General features: G+C 46.0%; 2 protein-coding genes across 2 annotated transcripts; one reads left to right on the top strand and one right to left on the bottom strand.

Annotated features, from left to right (window-relative positions):
* Positions 1–9,099: 9,099 nt before the first annotated feature.
* On the bottom strand, positions 9,100–11,287 carry mstnb (myostatin b). The gene is made up of 3 exons (XM_053440214.1): positions 10,906–11,287; positions 10,185–10,555; positions 9,100–9,480 (listed from the first exon to the last, which is right to left on the bottom strand). The coding sequence occupies exons 1-3, from the start codon at positions 11,285–11,287 to the stop codon at positions 9,100–9,102; spliced, it is 1,134 nt and encodes a 377-aa protein (XP_053296189.1).
* Positions 11,288–13,583: 2,296 nt separating this feature from the next.
* On the top strand, positions 13,584–18,058 carry LOC128456147 (small membrane A-kinase anchor protein). The gene is made up of 2 exons (XM_053440215.1): positions 13,584–13,815; positions 14,739–18,058. The coding sequence occupies exon 2, from the start codon at positions 15,069–15,071 to the stop codon at positions 15,321–15,323; it is 255 nt and encodes an 84-aa protein (XP_053296190.1). The 5' UTR covers positions 13,584–13,815; positions 14,739–15,068; the 3' UTR covers positions 15,324–18,058.
* Positions 18,059–19,114: the final 1,056 nt, after the last annotated feature.

Here is a 19,114-nt window from a genome sequence, read left to right as displayed (position 1 = left end):
CGTCTCTCTGTTGGATATGTGCTCCTCAGATGCTTGTTTGCAGAAATGCGTGCAGAAGCAGAATCTGTACGTGCTGCCTCTGCTGCCCCCCCCCGAGGGGCATATCAGAGTAATTGGGGCGGATTAACTGATGATCATCTTTTGACCATGTGACCACACCGTTGGAAAGGTCAGCAGCAGTTCACTTTGCCAGCTGTCTTTCAAACCACCTGTCGCATTCTTGTTTAACCTTTTTTTTTTTTTTCTTCAGCTGAAAGTGAATTATTCGCTAATGATTAACCCAAATGTAGAGGACGGAGAGGGGGCCGGTTTTTTGGAATCCAAGTTAAATTTGGAATATCACAACCCACTGATGAAAAAATACAGCGTCATCCAGATGGTTGTCTGCTCTCCTGTTACTGCCCTAATGTGTATTCAGCAGCCAGGGCAACTGTACACCACTCTCACAACCCAGAGGTAACCGTGCACTTTAACAGAGTCATCAAGTCCAAATTAAAATTACACAAGCTATATTTAACCCCCCCCCCCCTTTTTCCTGCTCTATTTTTTTGGAACTCTCATAAGAAGTATTCACACGGAGCCCCCCCGGCCGGCACCGGGTACACGCACCATCTGCTTCTGTTTAGAAACACGAGACTGGATCGGGAGAAAGACAACATTTTATATATTCCTTTGGGAACACGCGATTGGAATGATGTCATACTCAAAGATGTAGTCATCAAATGAAAAAATGTATTTCACCAGTTTAAAAAAGATTTACATTTTCTAAATATCTGATGATCACTGACCAAACCACCAAATTAAATCAGTTTTTATCACATTTCTCCAAAGGGCATTGAGTTATGATTTGTCTCTCTCTTAAAGCAACTTGTTAATATTCTGCTACAGGAGCAGCTTCAGTATTTAGACTTTTCTCTTGAGATTCACTCGGAAGAACACAAACAATTTAGTTCAGGCATCTTGACCCCAAACCCATACAGGCGTCACTGGGCCCTAAGTTAAAGGTCTAATGTTTCAGGATGAACCAACACAGCATGTTTGGCCACAAACCAAAGTTCTGGATGATTAACTCTCAACCTGAAGATAGAACCAGGGGATCACCTACGTTAACATGGACGACAATTCTGCTCAACCAGCATCCTGGTGGAGGGAAACTGAACTACAGATTCATGTCAGTGGGATAGGGGGTGGCTGTGGCTCAGGAAGAAGAGCGTGTCATCCACTAACCTCGGCGGTTCAATCCCAGTCTGCCCTGTTCCATGTGCCGTAGTGTCCTTGGGCAAGATTCTGAACCCCGAGGTGCTCCTGAGGTCTTGGAGAAGAGCAGAAGTGAACTTTAAAGCACTTCAACTGTTCATCAAGACTAGAAAAGTTTAGTTTCAGAGCATTGACCATCTCTACATCGATTGAGAGCATAACGCTAATAACCATATCTATACCAAAAGAAGGATTTACAAGATCCCCTGGAAAGGGCACGTGGACAAGTGGTTGTAAAGAGAGACTCGTAAAAGTGATTTTAAGACAGAAGGGACTCCGCCCTCTGAATACCTGGAAAACAAGATGAGGAAAAGTAAGTATTTCACTCCTGCCTATAAAAATGACATCGCACAGAATTACAGCCGCGACATTCAGGATGATTCATACGTCCCCCGCCCCCCCCCCCAACCCCAACCCAGACTAGACACACACAGGTGTTTTCACTCGCCTGGTGAGATGTGTTTGGCAGCGCAGGTGTTTACACTTTGATTGACAGCTTTTCCACCTCTTTTCAATGTGTTAGCTCCGCCCACCAGAGCTTTAACCCGACTGGACTAATCTGCCATAGAACAAACAGGACATTTGGAACCTTCACTCTCCATTGGTTGATGGGTTTGGCCACATGGGGGCAGAGTATTGATCCTCATCTGGAGCTGCATCTGGTCGTCTGATGCACGTGTGTCTAATCTCACTTTTAACTCTTCTTTGGTCTTCTCCACCTCTTCCGTAGCTATTGATCTTAGTGCTAAATAAAGTATGCCCTTTTTTGATTTGATCTCTTCCTTCCTTCACAAATTACGTGTTTAATTTGGCTTTAACTTGATTTCTTAGTACTTTGTGGAGTCCTGGAATCGAGCAGCTGCCGACTGGTTTGATATCTCACACATCAACCGACTCAAGTTTGTTGTGTTGTTTTTTTTTTACCCCTCAGAGCTGGCAGGCATACTTCCTTGTGGTTTAAATGTGTGTTTGTGTACCTGTGAGTTTTCACATGACTGTTGTTAAGATATAGTTAAACATTGCCTCCTTCAGAACACTTGTATAAATTAAAACCAATAACAGGCCTTAACTACTTCTAAGAGTAAAACACTTATTTCATATTTCACATTATTTGGAAGCCACAGGAAAAATGTGCATTCCTAACACAATGTGATTATCAGACCTTTTGGCTTCTTGAACATATTACACATGATTACATTATGTCGGCTTGAACTGAAAGTGATTCCATTGTGTTAGATTTTCCTCTTTTATTTATTCATAATATTACAAAAATCCAAAACAAGCAAACCCCAACACTGAAGCTTTACACGAGGACTTACTCAAGTGTCTTAAAACCTTTAACCACCATGTTCCATATGGGAAAGGACCATTAAAAAACCTTGCTCCAGGTTTTTGCTTCCCAGCAGGTAATGGGTGGTGGGGCCTCGCTGTGACGGTGCACGTTTCTGCCAACCGCTGAAGAGCCACTAAGTTATTTTTTTTATGGGCTTCAGGCCCACGCTAATGTGATGGGTGTTAAAAATCCACAGGTTCTCATCTATTGGAGAATTTACAGCCGCACCACATTCAATTTCATGGGTCAGGGGCTTCCACAGTGGGGCCATCAAGTCTACTCGCTCTAACTTTTAATCACTTGTTACCAATTCCCACAGCAACGTTTTATTCCTTTTATTTTAAGTTATTTTCCGAGCTATAGCAGATTTCAGATCGTTAAAAAAGAGGCAGAATGAAAACACTTTACAGTTACCACTTTGAGAGTCACTGGGCGAACTGCTCCGGTTACCCAGCTCCAGAAAGATCTGCTTTCCAGGAACATTTGCTTCGACAGCAGGTCTGCAGGTCATGAGATTGTTTTCAGGATTCAAGATAACCGAACTTCAAAATAAACATTACAAATGGTGGATTTTTTGGAATAAACACGCTCTGAACATATTGCAGCATTTTCTAAAAGTTGGATTTCCCTCCATATCAATAAATGTTAAACTTATGCTTAAGACAGTCTCCTGGATTCATCCACCGAAGCCTCGTTCTGGAAAGTCCTACCTGCCTCATGAATGTCACTCACGTAAGCTTCTTGTAAAATTAATTGTTGAATGAACATGTTGTGTCTGAGATGTCCAACTCGCTCCTCGAGCTCTTGACACATACCTGACACCGCTCTACATCCGTCTGGGTTAGGGACATAGGCGTATCATCAGGAGACAGGAGGTTTCCACAATCTGCCCTCCCTCAGTCTCCCCAGAGGAACATCCATTCTTCATCACTGTCAGCTCCTCGTCCCCGGAGACACGACGCTCCGCTGCCTCGGACCCGGGCTCGCTCGCCACCTGACCCCCCCCTCGCAAACAAACACAGACATTGAGGAATTTCTGTAAACATATCTGGAGTGTTCACCAAAAATTTGTCCTCCCTCCAAACTTCCAGTAGCTTTACAAAGCCATTAATCACGCAGTAGCTTCCCAGTGGTGACTGTCAGCTTTGCAGTAGGAACAGTGATTCCTCTTCCCTAAGTGAAAAAGCAAGCGGAGTGCAGACGGGAAGGATAAATCACCTGAGAGGTGAAGACAGGCAGCGTTCAGCAGCTGGACATCTGGCCCCAGCCTCATCCTAGACCGGCTGATTTTATTGCTTTTCATTGCTTTCTCTTGAGCCACGAGGGGTTTCCACAAACAACCTGTCAATCCGGCCTGAGGTGATCGTCTGCTGCCGGTGGTGTAAAGGTAAGAATGTGAATCCATTTGCATCTTTTAATTGCCAGTATGTGAGGTGTGGGCTGTTGTGGTCACCTTCTCAGATGCCTGTTAAAGCCTGTGGAAAGAGGTCCTCGCTCCTGAGTGCCTGGCCTCAGCGCCTCGCTTCCCCGGCTCTCACATGAAACCAACGTCAGCTTCGAAACTCAGTCTACAAACTTCTAAAGTTACTCATCTGTTTACAACCAGTGTTAGTTCAGGATCATCTTTGTCTCAAACTAGCTGCCAGGCCCTGAAGCACATTTATAAATACATGTTCTATCTTCATCTATCAGCACGACGCCTCAGACGCAGACTAAATAAAGACGGACAACGCAGCTCCACTTTCTCCCTCTGTCGGAAAACATATAAAGTCTAAATGTTCCAAATACATTTAGAGTCTGTGGCGTAGCGATGGAGGGATGGAGCCGTGGTGGAGCTGCTGATACACATGTTGGACCAATCGGATTCACAAGTCAGTCTCAGCTGTCGATCAAGACGTTTCACCTCTTGACTTTAACTTACCAACTTATACCAACGTTGTTTTCAGTTTGCAAATAAGGAAGCAGCAAGTATTTCACATTTTAAACTGATGATTTAAGATTTTTGAATATGTAAGAGGTTATTTCTTTAAGTCAACGTCCATCCACCAGTACAGCTGCGTCTCATCCACGGGTCGGGACTGGTTTTTGTAGATATTCCCCAGTTGCTCTTTTTCATCACTGTAGCCTGGGAGCTGGCCAGCTGTGCAGGAAGGTGCCATTGGTAGTTTTTCCTTCCAGGGAAAACCCTCGACCCTGAACACATGTGAGACGTGTGTCATTATCCAGACGTCTAGATTCAGGCTGTTTGAGGGACAATGAGAAAAATCACGTAGAAATCATCATCAGTGGAATCTCAGGTTTGAATCGTGGCTCAAAAATTATGGAAACAGTGTTTTTGCATTGTAGCTGGAAATTAATATAAAATAATTCTGTGCATTATTGCTGTTAACATTGTGTAAGTTTACTCCAAAGTTTCATCCGACCTCACTTACACCATCACTTCTTCACGGGTTGACATCTTGACCTTTGCCACAGAGCGACCTGTGAGCAGAACCACTTCTCCAGATGCTCCACACATCTGCTCCAGATGTTACTGGATGCACCTGGCCTCTCCCCACACGTTGTCTCAGCTCGGCAGCACATTCAGGACGGGGCATCGTCCTCCTTTGTCCAAATGTTGGACATCTTGAGGCCTGGCAGTAGAAATATTGAATCTTAAATTAAGACGTTGTCAGTCTCTCGTGTTAAAATGGTTTTATCAAGCCTCTATTTGGAAAAGTGAGATCCTCAGATGAGTGAACAAGGAGGAGCATCGTATGCAGACTACATGAATATTGTTATTTATTTAATCAGGTCACAATTTATTAGGAAAAATACAAATAATGACAAATAATTGACCGGAATTAATTTCTTTCTAATCCCAGGTGAGACAAGTTCTGTCTTTTGGTTGCTTCTGGTTCTTGACTCTAGGTTCAAGTTCACCGGTTTCCATTCACACTCATTTGTTGAAAGGCCTCTGGAGGTTTCTTCTCTTTAAAAGCTGCTGTCGTCTGTCAGGCGTCGGGATCTCTGCAGAAACCGTCTCCACAGCCCTTTGAGATCCTCCTGAAATAAACCTGGGTCAAAACACCTCTGTAGCTAACTGCACAGCACATGGCAGTGATCTCATGTCCTTTTACGGAGACACATTCAAATTCAATAGATCTGCACTAAATTGCACACACTCAGATATCAGATGGGGTTTTTAAATTCAAGATTCATGAGTTATTCTCTGAAGTGATTGAGATAAATTAAATCTGTTCTTTCCTTCCTTCCACCAAGTGATAATCTGTCCAATCGCTTTTGCACAATCCTGCAAATTACAACCTAAAAATCAAACACAGACAAAAACATTTCCTCCTTGACTGTAATATAATAACACTCATACTCTACACAGATGAAACTATGTGTAAGAGGGAGTAAATCTATTTTTGTGATTTAGTTAAATCCTTATTTAGTTTTTCTCGGTGCAAAAAGTGAAATTGAATCCCTTCCTCATTATTAAACATCACTAATTGAAGAATTCACATCCTAACATTACAAACGACAATTTATTAAGGAGGACTTCAGGTTCTCTCCATTCATTTTCTATTAGCTTTACACTCCAGGAACTCTGTCCAATAACGGGGTCTCCAGCTGCCTTGGACTTCTCCTTTACATCCTCCTTCCCGTTCTCTCACTCTCACTTCCTCACCTGTCAGAGGTGGAATGTCTCTGGCGGACACAGGCCTCCTGGGTCGCGCTCTGAGCAGATGAGCGACGCTCCGTCAAAATGTTTCCTGTTCAGAAAGCAGCTTGAGACCAGCAGACAGCAGCAGATACAGGGCAGGATGCATGATGGACTCTGAATAGGACCAGTGACTTACAGGCTCGGTTCTTTAATGAAGAGAGAGAAAGATGCTTGTTTTTCATCAGGTTCATCTTCTCTTATTCTTTTTCTCCTTTTTTATTTTACCAGACACATGTTGTGTTTGAAACCTTGAGAAACAGAAACTTCTCTGAAACCTGCAGCAAATCTTTCTTCACTCGACCTGTTGCTCTATTGTAAAATGGAAGCTTTGGCCGTGTGGAGCTGTGAAAACAAGTTGAATTGACCTTAACACGTGACACACAGGATCAATGATGTTTTCACATTTCTTAAATTGTTAATATTTGAGCCGTGCGTCATTAGAAACGATGTGGAGGTAAACAGGTGGAAACAGTTGGAGACGATCAGACTCATAAAAGCTGCAGACGTAGAAACACATGAGATTACAGACTGTACGCTGGTGGAGTTAAATGTAATAACTAATCATAAGAAACACTATTAACCTTCATATTTCCTCAGTGGTTTTTCTTTCATTCACACAGAGGAGTTAGTGTAGAATCTCACGTCCTCTCCTCAGGAAGCAGAGGTTCTGTGGATCCGCTCTGTCGGGGTCCTGCTCTCTCCTCTGTGGCCGATTCCTCGTGGAACAGTTCCAGCTCGCAGCAGGACAGGAAGTGGCTCCCAGGGGCCGGGCTCAACTCGCCCTCTACTGGGCGGAAGTCGGGCCTCAATGAGGCCGTCGGTGGAACAGGTCACGCTGGCACAACGCACCAGAGTTCACATCCTCTCATTAGACTGCAAGGCTTTCAACATCCCCTCACTGGAGAAACGCTAAGTCAGGGAAATTGCTCTGAACGACACTCGTGATGAAACAGGCTCACGGTGATGGGATTGTGCAAGTGTAGTCAGGTAGAGGGAGGGTGTGTGTGTGTGTGTGTGTGTGTGTTGTCTTAACTGTTCTCCTCATACCAATGCACATCGCACACACGCACACTGCTTGTGTAACGTATCAGTTTTCACCATGTGGCTCAGACGTACAGATTCCCAGCTGCTCCCGAGCGAAGTGGGGTCGAGATGTTCAGGTTGTTGTGTTGTGTTGTGTTGTGTTGTGTTGTGTTGTGTTGTGTTGTGACACTGAAGCGTTCGATTTGGGATTTGATCAGTGAGTCGGCAGAAAGACCCCGAGCTCGTCCGACCCCGTTCCCCAGAGAAACTCTCTGATAAAGATGTTTATGGTTTGAAATATGATGCAAATATGGATTTTATTGTTTGTGAATAGAATATTTTATTATGGGGTGACCATGGCTTTGAACACAATGATCCTAAAGATCCGATTATTGACAATAAGCGTCTTTTCTTCTGGTAAAGTGCAAATGTTACAAACTCCTGGACTCGAGGCAGAAACACACAACGCAGACGAACAACTCAACAAACAAGCTAGAAACTTTATTTGTTCAAACAAGTATATAGAGTCGCTGTATTACATTTTTCTGATGGATTGTGGTTTTTTCGTACATTTTACCAACAGCGGTTTTTTAGAAAGGCAACTCCTACTGGAAACAATGGCATATGTATACAATACAAATAAGCAAATATATCAAAATCAATTTTACAACTTTTGTAGCAACCAATGTTTTCTATTGGTGTGCCATAGTGCAAACTGTGTTGATGTAAGACAGAGTTTAAGCATGATCTCCACATTCATTCATCCGAACAACCCAGTTTCTCTGTCTTAAACACATTTTTCATTTGTAGGCTGCATTCCTGGTGCCTTCAGTTCAAGTCCTTCTGTCCAGTCGTGTGAATTTACAATCAGAATCATTCAAGTGTATTGGGCGGGTCTGGCTCTGCGGGGGGTGGAACGTGATTGTGACTGAGAGAGAGAGAGAGAGAGAGAATGCTTCTTGGTTTGGGTTTGTGTGTCTGGAACATGTTTTGTGTGTCCGTGTGTAGGATCGACACCTCCACATCGCACGCAGCTCCATGCGTTAGTAATCAGAGCAGAGAATGAATTAGTTCAAGCCAGTTTACACAAAAAGGAAAACAAAAGTTGTGTGTCTAATTTTCCAAAATGTTGTGAGTATGTTTTATTTATTATTCAGCTCCTACTGCTCTGAGTCTCCAGCTCGGGTTTTCCAAGCCCTCTTCAAAAAGTCCTTGAGGATTCTCGGTTTTGTTTCGCTCTGAAAACACAACTCGACAACAACAAAAAAATGATCACAAACAGCTTATAGCGAAACGTGTAAGAGCTTGTATGTTGAGTATGAGTGGAGTGGAGTAGACGGCATGTGAGTATAATCTGTCAGCACGTTTGTGTAAAGGGAGAGATCAGTTGTGTGTTTTTTGTTTACTAGTCTTGATCGTTTGTGTCTACATTCGTTCCGACGCGCAGCATGTGTGTGTGCGTTCGTGTTTTACGTTGTGTTCCTGTATTGTTCTGACTTCAAGCCTCTATGGCTACGACCTCACAGGTCGAGAGAAAGGAGCTATGCCGGTTGTGAAAGCGCTGCCCTGCAGGAAAGGTCGGGCGGTGTGTGGCCTCTACTCTGGTTCTACTGCACCATGTTCTGGAGGAAAGCATTGGAACTGGTGGATTGGTTGTGTCAACAAGTCTGAAGGTGGAGGCCGGGGTGAGCCCCACTGCGCCGCCCCCCCCACCACCACCACCACCCCCCCCCCCCCCCCCCCCCCCCCGTCCTCCCGATGCTCTCCAGTCCCCGACTCAAGAGCATCCACAGCGGTCCACCACCATGGAGGGGATCTTGCCGTAGATGATCTGCTCCTTGCGGTTAAAGTAGAGCATGTTGATGGGCGACATCTTGGTGGGGGTGCAGCAGGGGCCCGCGGTCCCCCTGGGGTTGGCCTTGTTCACCAGGTGGGTGTGGGGATACTTCTGCAGGTGCATGTACTCACACTCCCCAGAGCAATAGTTGGCCTTGTAGCGCTTCGGGGCAATAATCCAGTCCCAGCCGAAGTCCTCAAAGTCCACGGTGAGCGGGTAGCGGCAGCACCGGGTCTCCGGGGAGTTCTCGTCACAGTCCAGGCCGGCGTCTCTCCTCACCCGCCTCGGGCCCTCGGAGACCTTCACCTCCATGAACGGTTGCTGCAATGACAGAGCGCGTGTTAGAACTGGAAGTTAAAGAGCCAGACGGCAGCAGGTCGATTTGAAATCATGTAATCTGCTCCTCTCGCCCCCTGAAGCCGGTTTTCAAACATGGCACGATAATATTATGAAACTTTGAGTTTGAAAGGAAATTGAATCATCTGACGGTTGGTTAACCACAGCCGCTGATGTATTCTAATTATCCCCTGATGCCCGGGGGCAGTGCTTGAGCTCTGTGATGTGTGTTTGTCACTGATAGTAGCAGTGTGTGTGTGTGTGTGTGTGTGTGTGTGACGGCAATTACTCTGATTTACACAGTCACGCAGGATACTTTAAGGAATGTGAAGCAGGTGAAGTTTAACGTAATAAGGCAGTGAGACCTGAGGTGACTGTGGATGCAGGTGCACACGCCTGCGTGCACACTGGGTCATTACAGCTTCTCAAAAATCTTTTATATCTTAATTCCTTCTTCCAGGCGGCCGAGTGTTTCACCACCTGCTGATTCTGCAGAGTCTCCCTGCAGCCTCTGGAGGCCTGGAGCTCCCCTCTCTGCACAGGGCAACACAAAACTCAAACCCACTGGGAACCTGACTTTCTAAAGAACACGCTGTGGCTTCTGTCACTTGTACTGACACACGCACCCACACTCTTCACTGCAGTTATCACGATGTGTGTGTTCTATGTGGAGTCAGTCGGCAGCTCACCAGTCCCTCCTCTCCGGGCTCCGTGGAGGTCACGGCCAAGTCCTTGCCCCTCGAATCGAAGGCGTTGATCTCGATGCCCCAGTTGGTCTCCGGCTGCCGCAGCCACACGCTCAACACCTGCTTGACGTCTATACTCTGCCAGGAGCTGACCCCGGCGTTCACGTCGATCTTCAGGGAACGGATCCGTATGTGCCGGCTCCCGTCCGTGACCGGCATGAGGCGGGAGATCTGCAGGAACACGGTGGTCGCCTCGTCCGCCGGTCGCAAGTGCACCCAGAGCTGCGCGCGCACGATGCGGCTGGCTTGGAACTTTTGGGTGAAAGAGAAAAAGCAGCACTTGGGCTCCGCATCCACTTGGACGATGGGCTCGGCTGCAGAGGAACAGAGAGACCGGGTTTACTGAACAAGTGTGTGGGTTGACTTTACACAGAGAAACAAGTGGAACAAATAAATGTGTAAATAAAATGTATAAAAACCCCATGGCACGGAATTTGTATCCCTGAAATGAAGCCATTACGTTATGACCAAAATGTACTGATCCATCTTAAGTGTTAGTAATCATATTTATCCTTATTTCTAAGAAATCTAATATAAAAATAAACCGACATCTATCCTCTCCCGCGCGCTCTGCCCCGCGCGCTCTGCCCGGGTCCCCGTGCGTAAAAGTCTTGGAGCGCGTCTTTTTCATCTTCCTCAATATAAAAGTGAAATAAAAACTCACGTTCAACGGCCATCATCATGATTGTCTCCGTGATGGCGTGCTCATCATCCTCCTCCATGACCACCACCCTGTTGTCATCTCCCAGCACGTCGTACTGGTCGAGGAGCTGCTGCAGCGGCGGCGCCCTGGGCAGGAGCTGCTTCACGATGTCCCGGCTGATGTTCGGAGCTTCCTTCATCCGCAGCTTGCTCAGGATCTGAGATTTGATGGCGTTCAGCCGCATGGTCTTTATCTGCTGCCGGACGTCGCAGGTGGCGCACGGCTCCGCGTCCTCCGGGCTGCTGGCGGAGGGCTGCTGATGGTGCGTCTCCTGCTCACTCAGAACCACTGGTCCCACAGCCACCAGTAAAGTGAGATAGAGCACGAAGTGAGACGGATGCATTGTGTCTGCTGGGAGCGTTCGGTTCAGGGAAGAAACAAATGAAACAGATCCCCCGGTGCGTGTGCGCGCTGCGTTTGGATTAATGTCGCACTCTGATAGGCATCATACTTTATTAGCGCACACCTTTTTATACTCCAACTTTAGCCTCTTTTGTGTCGTCAAAAACTATGATTGGCTGGACAGGCAACAATGACTTTTAACCGACTGACTTGAAAAACTTTTTTTTCCCACTGTCAAACCATAAAGGGACGCAGCCTGCGAGCGTGAACCGAACGTGGCCACAGATGGAGAGTCGCTTTTCTTACGAGGATTGCGCAATGGCCACAGGGGGTTGGGTGGGGGGGTGGGTGGGGGGGGTGCAGACTTGACTCTGCGCAAAAATATTATTTACTGGTCCGATCTCCAGTTGAACAAACAAACAATGAGCTATCCCATGTTTTATAAGGTCAAGATTACACACTTTCAATCAAACAGGATTTCTTTGGAAGTTGGTAACGCTTTATGTGTTTTAAATAGAACGTATCATAACATAATAAGCTGATGTGACAGGTCCCCCAAGTGTGTGTTTGTGTGTGTCTCTCTCTCTCTCTCTCTGTGTGTGTGTTCGTGTGTATCTTTCGATTCCTTTGTGCATCAAATCAATTTCACCCACAAGAAGAAGTAATAACTCTAATTGTATTCAACACCAGTCAAATCATTTCAGTTGTTCTAATGTCAGGTTTCTTAGATTATCATTTATTTACCATAATTTATTATCAGAATAAGATGCAAATTCTTCTCATCGGGCTTTTCGACCACAAATCAACGGAGATGAACAGAATCTTTAGAGATTTGTCCAAAATCCTTGTATGTGAAAGTTGCTTTTAGCACCTGAGAGGATAGCGCCATCGTGTGGAGAGTGGGAAACTCGAACACCATCAGCAGAGTTCATCAGATGTATTATAAAAGGAGGAAAGAAAAAGTTAACACATTAAAAACTAATTACACATTACATTCAGGATAAGACACTTGATGGATGGATGGATGGATGGATGGATAGATAGATAGATAGATAGATAGATAGATAGATAGATAGATAGATAGATAGATAGATAGATAGATAGATAGATAGATAGATAGATAGATAGATAGATAGATGGATAGATGGATAGATGGATAGATAGATGGATGGATGGATGGATGGATGGATGGATAGATGGATGGATGGAGAGAGAGAGAGAGAGCGAGAGAGAGAGAGAGAGAGAGAGAGAGAGAGAGAGAGAGAGAGAGAGATAGATAGATAGATAGATAGATAGATAGATAGATAGATAGATAGATAGATAGATAGATAGATAGATAGATAGATAGATAGATAGATAGATAGATAGATAGATAGATAGATAGATAGATAGATAGATAGATGGATAGATGGATGGATAGATGGATGGATGGATATGAGCTGAGGTAGAAGTGGCTGAAGGTGCTCTTTAGTTTGTCTGTATAAAGTTTATCTATAGAACACAACATCAAACAAATTAGATTGTGAATTTTGAAACAAACTTTAATCCAGGACCTGAGACTGAGCTGCAGTGTGAAGATGTGATTCAGTGACTCATATAATCATGAGGAAAAGTCACTTATCAGGTAGGGGGAGGGGGGACTGGGATAGTGTCATATGGCTGTGATTGGTTGGCTCACATTGATTGTAATCTTGTTCAACAAATCATGAAGTGATTTATGTAAATGACACCTACAGAAAATCTTTGACACCTTCAGGTACTTTCTGTATGTTGTCCACTGTCTGAAGCTTTAGGTGGGTGATTCACTGACCGAGCTCCTCCAGAAGAGGGCGCTGTTAGCTTGTGGTTGTTGCCTTGCAGATGGTCATGTGCTCTGAATTAAAGTTCAAAATCACTATTTACACTTCCCAAGTCACTACTACTAATAAATAATAATAATAATAATAATAATAATAATATGACCAATAATCCTAAATAAGAATACTAATAATAATAAACTATAAACAGCACTTATTTAAACAAAATTAAATATCAGTAGCAAATATATTCTATATATAATATATTTTAAGCATTGATTTAAAACAGGTAGAAAATCTCCTTAGTTAATAAACTCCAGTTCTTTTAATGTACATTTTGATTCCACTCTATTTATTTTTCTTCAGCTCCTCAGAAGACAGTGGTCCTCTTGGGTTGGGCCAGTCTGTGAGTCTGGCCACCAGGCGGCGGTGTTGCAGCAGCAGAGCAGCTGCAGCGCGCTCATCCCAGTCCTGTGTCGCTGCTGAAGCTCCAGATCTGAGATCTGCTCCCAGTGAGGAGGAGGCTTCACAGGAGCGTCTCTCTCCTCCTCTGGGGTCCATCCCTGTTCTTGCCACCAGGGCTCCGCTGCGGCCACATCCCCACCGAGCTGCTGCAACTTGGACAACACGTTTCTTCTCCTCGCGTCTTTTTCTCCAAATCGCTCCGGTGGAAGTTGAGGTCGCTGCTGATGCTGCGCGAGGAGGAGCTGAGAACCAGAAGAACCGACACCAGGTGATCGACCTTGGCTTATTTCTGGTTATTATCATTTTCATGTTGGGGGCAATGAGGGAGAAACCTGAGGCTGATGTCACAATCTGGTCAAAGTACGTGCAGCTTCTGCAGCATCACAGTGTTTCCTGTGTGTCTCAGGTGGATCTGACTCAGATAGATCATAACAATAGTGTCAATTCAATGACTGACTTGTTATTGTTCATGTAAACCAGTTTGTTCCAGGTCCCATGTGGCTGATTGACAGCTGATGCTCTCACACTGACACTGAGACACATCAGAGACATTTCACATGATTCTCATGATAGTAACACTAACAGGAGGAGGAGGAGGAGGAGGAGGTAGTGGCAGCTTCACAGTGTTGACATGTGCTCCTCCAGTGTTGCTCGTCACAGGGAGACTCCCCTCTCAGTGTGAATGATTCATGGCCGGTGTGTTGTTGTAGACGCCGGCGTGCAGCCTGGTGAGCGTGGAGCTCATGTCTCCTGTGCACGGCCGAGGCCCCGGGTCCGAGGAGAGGAGCTGTCGCTGGGAATCAGGCTCGGCCGCGGTGGAACAGATGGGAGGAGGCCGGCTTACACAGCATCAGGGCGCCCGGGCCACAGACAGACGTCCCCGGGACATGCTGCACAAAATAGGCCAATGGGATTGAGTCATAACACACTGTGAAGTAGAGGGAGGGGTGAGGGGGGGGGAGGACACACTGTGTTTTAGAATGAGCCTGTAGGAGTGGCACCTTGACCCCGAGGCCGCCACTGGAGCCGGTCACGAAGCTGCCACCGCCACCGTGGACATCACTGGCACTCGTTTCCTCAGCTCCTGCCATCTGGTATTTTTAAGGAGGGTTAGCGAGGGAAAAACAAATCACTGAAATCCCTCCCTCTCTCTCTCTTCCCCCCCCCCCCCCTGTCTCTTTCTCTCTGCAGTTGAGGAAGGGATGAGCTCTCAGCAGCAAGGCAGCAGAGGTTGACTGGTTCAACGCCACCACAGCATCACAGGGATGGGCCTCCTCGCCGCTCGCCGCCCTGCACTCTCCAACACCCTCTGATCCACGTGGCCCCTGGGACATGGGAGGCACTGGGAGTGGATGACACCAGCACAGAGCAGTGGGTTTTAGCTTCTGGGTTGTTCCGACCACTCGCTGAGATGAAACCACAGACGTACCAGTTGCAGATCTGATCCCAAAAAAGACTCTCGCACCTCGACCACTGCCACCACACGCCTCCCACCCAAACCAATGCTACATCGCCAAGAGCATGGGGTGCGTCAAATCCAAGAGGAGTGACCCCGGGGCCCGGAATGCAAACTCCACAGAGAAGACGCTCGGCAGATCCCGGGGCGAGGAGGCCTACCTGGTCCACTCGGAGATGGGCGCGGCGGAGGTCAGCCCGGTGCTGCTGGAGTACGCCCAGCGGCTCAGCGAGGAGATCGTGGCCCGGGCCGTGCAGCAGTGGGTGGAGGTGGACTGCCGCTACAGTGACATCCCGTACATCGAGTGTGACGTGCCATGACAGGGGCCGGGGGGTCACGTGGAAGAGGCCGGGTTGAGCCCCAGACTGCACCGGAGGTCGAGGTCAACAGACTCACACACATTTGTTCAGAGTGGATCAATCAGGCGTCTACCTGCTGCGGGGGGGAATATGAACGATTTGACCTCTTTCCAGAATTGGATTATACTGGGAGAGCGCTGTAAAGCCCTGGTCCTGGGCGACCACAGCACTCTGATCCTGCCCATGTTTGTGTGATTATCTGTTTCAAAGCTGGAGCCTTACAGAGCCGAGCATCTTCAGTTGGAATATCGTCTTTCCTCGGACCCTATCCCCCCCCCCCCCCCCCCCCCCCAAGCGGGCTTTGGCTCTGCCTGGCTGGACTCGTGACGCAAAGCAAGATATTTCCTGGAATCATAATGTTCCTCTTTGCCTGTGAAAGTCTATCCCGTCCATTGATGCCGCACCGGGGGGGGGGAGGCCAAAGCTGTCTCTTCTTACGGAGGAAGTTATTAATAGATCCCCTCATTGGGTGAAGGCCCTCGTTTGAAAAACCTCCACCCGTCTCTCCAGGCCCTGAACACACCCAGCTCTCCGGATCCTTCTGGTCCCACCAAAAAGTCCCCCGCAGGCTGGAGCTCTTCCCCGTAATGGCCTCCCTGGAGATCCTGTGGCAGGAGCTGCAACGAGGAGCATCCTCCTCAGCTCAGTTCAACCCCCCCCCCCCCCCCACACACACTGTCATTAGGCAGCCTCGACCGCAGCCCCTCCCTCCACCGGGACCTTCCTCTTAACAGTGTGTACAGTTGTATTTCCTGCACTCCGGGATGTTCTGTGTACACAACAGAGAACTTGGACTCGGACTCGGACGCAGGAGGACCGACACTTTTAAAGAAAAGGATTTAAACAAAGTTAAAAACATTTAAACAAAAACAAGCAGCTCCAGGTTTTCTGCTAACATGTTGTAATGTGTCAACGATGTGATGATGTACAAACGCCTCACCTAGACATACTGCCCCCCGCCCTCCAGGGGGCAACAGCACAAATAATCTGATCTACATTTCGGTCCCTTGTGTTGCTGCTGTACAACAAAGGGCATCGAGAACAACACACACCCCGAGACAGAGTAGACACATTTGGAAATAGTTCATAACCACCAACGTCCTTAATGAATGTGAACAGGAGCCGTGTCATCAGAGGTCGGGTCATCACTGGACCGAGGGATAGTGAAGGAACCGACCGAGGCCTTGGAAGACAAATATCTAACTGATGTCAGTGGGATTTACCCATAATTCACCTGTTTGCTGAGTCATCGGCTCAGACCGTTGTAACAATCATTATGAAGTAACTGTAAAGATCGAGCAGAGCAGCAGGAGCCGGTGAGAATCCTCCCACACGAGCTCAGAAGCCATAAAACCAGTGGCAGGTAATTGTCACCACTTGCCTTCTCTAATAACAGCAGCATGAAACCAGTCAGTGCTGATGAGTGACAGTCGAACACAGAGGCTGTTTCAGTGAGGAGCAGCATCACCGAATAAACCAGGAGCTTTATGTGATTTGAAATCCACAGTTGAACAAGCCGTGGTGTTTCAGAGGTGGTTGATCTGAAGGTTCCTCAATCCCATCGCTGGTGAAAGTGAATCAGAATTTGCACTAATCTGAATCGACAGATTCATTTCCTGGGCTCGTCCCAAACATGTTGTGAGAGCAGCACAGATTAAAGAAGACACTCTTGTCCATATGCCATATTCCTAAATCTTAATCGGATGCCATTTGTTGCGTTGGAATGAAACGACGAAGGCTGATCTCACTGCAGCGTGGAAAGAAAAGTCTTAATTTCATAATAATACTGATGATTTGAACTCATTCATCACAATCAGTGCTCTGACTCTGCTGATGTCAGATGTTACGGGTCAGAAATGTTTCATTTCCTGTGTGAGAAGTTTTTTTTTTACAAACTGTTGCATCATCTGTTTTTATCAGTTCACTAACGTTCAGCCATTGAGCTGATCAGATCTGTGTCTCCACTACAAAGAGTCTGGATTCAGACCCCGTGTGAACCGGTCTTCATTTGGTTGTGAAGACACTCATTGACATAATGCCTTCCCTAGCCTCTTGCCCTAACCCTGATCATTACAACTAAATGCCTAAACCTAATTCTAACCCTAAGTCTTTACCCTCAAAAAGCCAATTTAATTTGTGAGGACCAGCCAAAAATGTCATCACAATGATGGTATTGAACCAAACTTTGCCATCATAACTATAGCCATACACACATCCTTAGTTCATCTGTCAATTATTTTGTTGACCAGCAATCAGGAACACACTTCTTTGTGTGTTCAGATCTGACACCTGCAGATTAATGTCAGATCTTAATAACAAAATATTGCAGCCCCAGTTTAAATGTGTCGCTTTCAAGGTTCTTTGATCTCCAGTGGATTCCCTGCACCTCAAGTCTTGATGAAGTCAAGCAAGTAAACGACCTCAGTGTAAGTTTCAGACACAAGAACTATTCATTTGTTCAGCATCTTGATTCAGTTAAGAGAGTTAAAGAGATGAATCACCTGACCCAGTGACACACGGCCCACGACAGGAAGCAAAGAAAACACACGAGCTGACTGAAAGTGGTAAATTAACCTGTCAGGCTGTGAAGATCATTAAGTGTGAGTGCGTATTCCCTCATTACAATATTCATTTAACATGCAAACGGTACCAAGTGTAAAAATCTGAAGATGCCAATAAAACTGATCTATGCCTTCTATTGCTCCTGAAACATTTTATTTTTACTTTATGGCTTCTGGAGTATTGTCCTTTGTAAAGTTGAAATTCAAACATCTCCATTGACATGATCCTGATCCTGAGGTTTAAAGTTCAGCAGCAAACTGGAGAAATTACAGTTGGCCAGCGCTTTGTTTGAAGTGTAAATATTTGCCATGAACACACAGACAGTTCTCAGTGTTTATTAAAGTGTGTGTGTGTGTGTGTGGGGGGGGGGGGGGTCATCCACTCTGAAGGGGGCGCTGTGGAGGACTGAGGAGCATGTAGACTGGGTGTGGCACTTGACTATTGAAACAATAGAGTGTGACATGAGATATTATGAGTTTTAATTCTTCTTTATCATTCACTGACAAAACTCAGTGCTTCTCTTGAAACTATTAAGCCTGCAGCACTTCCTGTCAGGACAACAGAGAGGAGGTCTCAACCCCACATGCAGTTAAAGTGGACGTGTTGACTTTGTGAAGCTTCCACACCGATAACAAACGCTCTCACTGTTGAACAAGAATACTTTAGGAGGTTATAATAAAACATATACTGCCCTCTATAACCGGAGTTGTTTTAAACACAGGGTCTACAAGCAGCTCCTGCACTCACCAGTAACACAACACTACAGTTCCATTAACAGCATGAATGTCTCATCTCTGTGTCTCTGCGCTGGTCGTCTCATAAATAATGCAGCAAATTAAAAACTCACGTTTGGGAGGAGGGTTTGATTCCTGCTACCGAAGCCGTCTATCAGAAGATGTGCCCAGTGATATAAAACACTACATCACGTACATTTGTTTTTTCATAACGCAATGGGACAATAATGTAAATGCATTCAGAACAAACAAAGCTGTGGTCTGGTTTTGGGAGAGATGAGCCTTTTTATTCATGTTTTATAAAAACAGGCACCACTACAGAGAAAATACGGTAAAATTAGGAAAACTGGTGAAATAGAGACAATAGCTTTATCTGTATGAGAGTCAGATGATACTGATCTGTGTCACATCAACCAACACCCACAGGAAATGTCCTGAAGCACTCAGTGGTCAGAT

The sequence above is a fragment of the Pleuronectes platessa genome, chromosome 14, assembly GCF_947347685.1.
Source record: "Pleuronectes platessa chromosome 14, fPlePla1.1, whole genome shotgun sequence".
Lineage (NCBI taxonomy): Eukaryota > Metazoa > Chordata > Actinopteri > Pleuronectiformes > Pleuronectidae > Pleuronectes > Pleuronectes platessa.
This window is presented reverse-complemented; position numbering and strand designations above follow the sequence as displayed.

What these genes read in the sequence shown, in the direction of transcription:
- LOC128456147 (XM_053440215.1), top strand. Translation starts at nt 15,069, where the DNA reads ATGGGGTGCGTCAAATCCAAGAGGAGTGACCCCGGGGCCCGGAATGCA.
- mstnb (XM_053440214.1), bottom strand. Translation starts at nt 11,287, where the DNA reads ATGCATCCGTCTCACTTCGTGCTCTATCTCACTTTACTGGTGGCTGTG. An exon ending in CATGATGATGGCCGTTGAAC is followed by an intron (nt 10,556 to 10,905) that starts GTGAGTTTTTAT and finishes GTTCCTCTGCAG; the next exon opens with CCGAGCCCATCGTCCAAGTG. An exon ending in AGCCCGGAGAGGAGGGACTG is followed by an intron (nt 9,481 to 10,184) that starts GTGAGCTGCCGA and finishes CTGTCATTGCAG; the next exon opens with CAACCGTTCATGGAGGTGAA.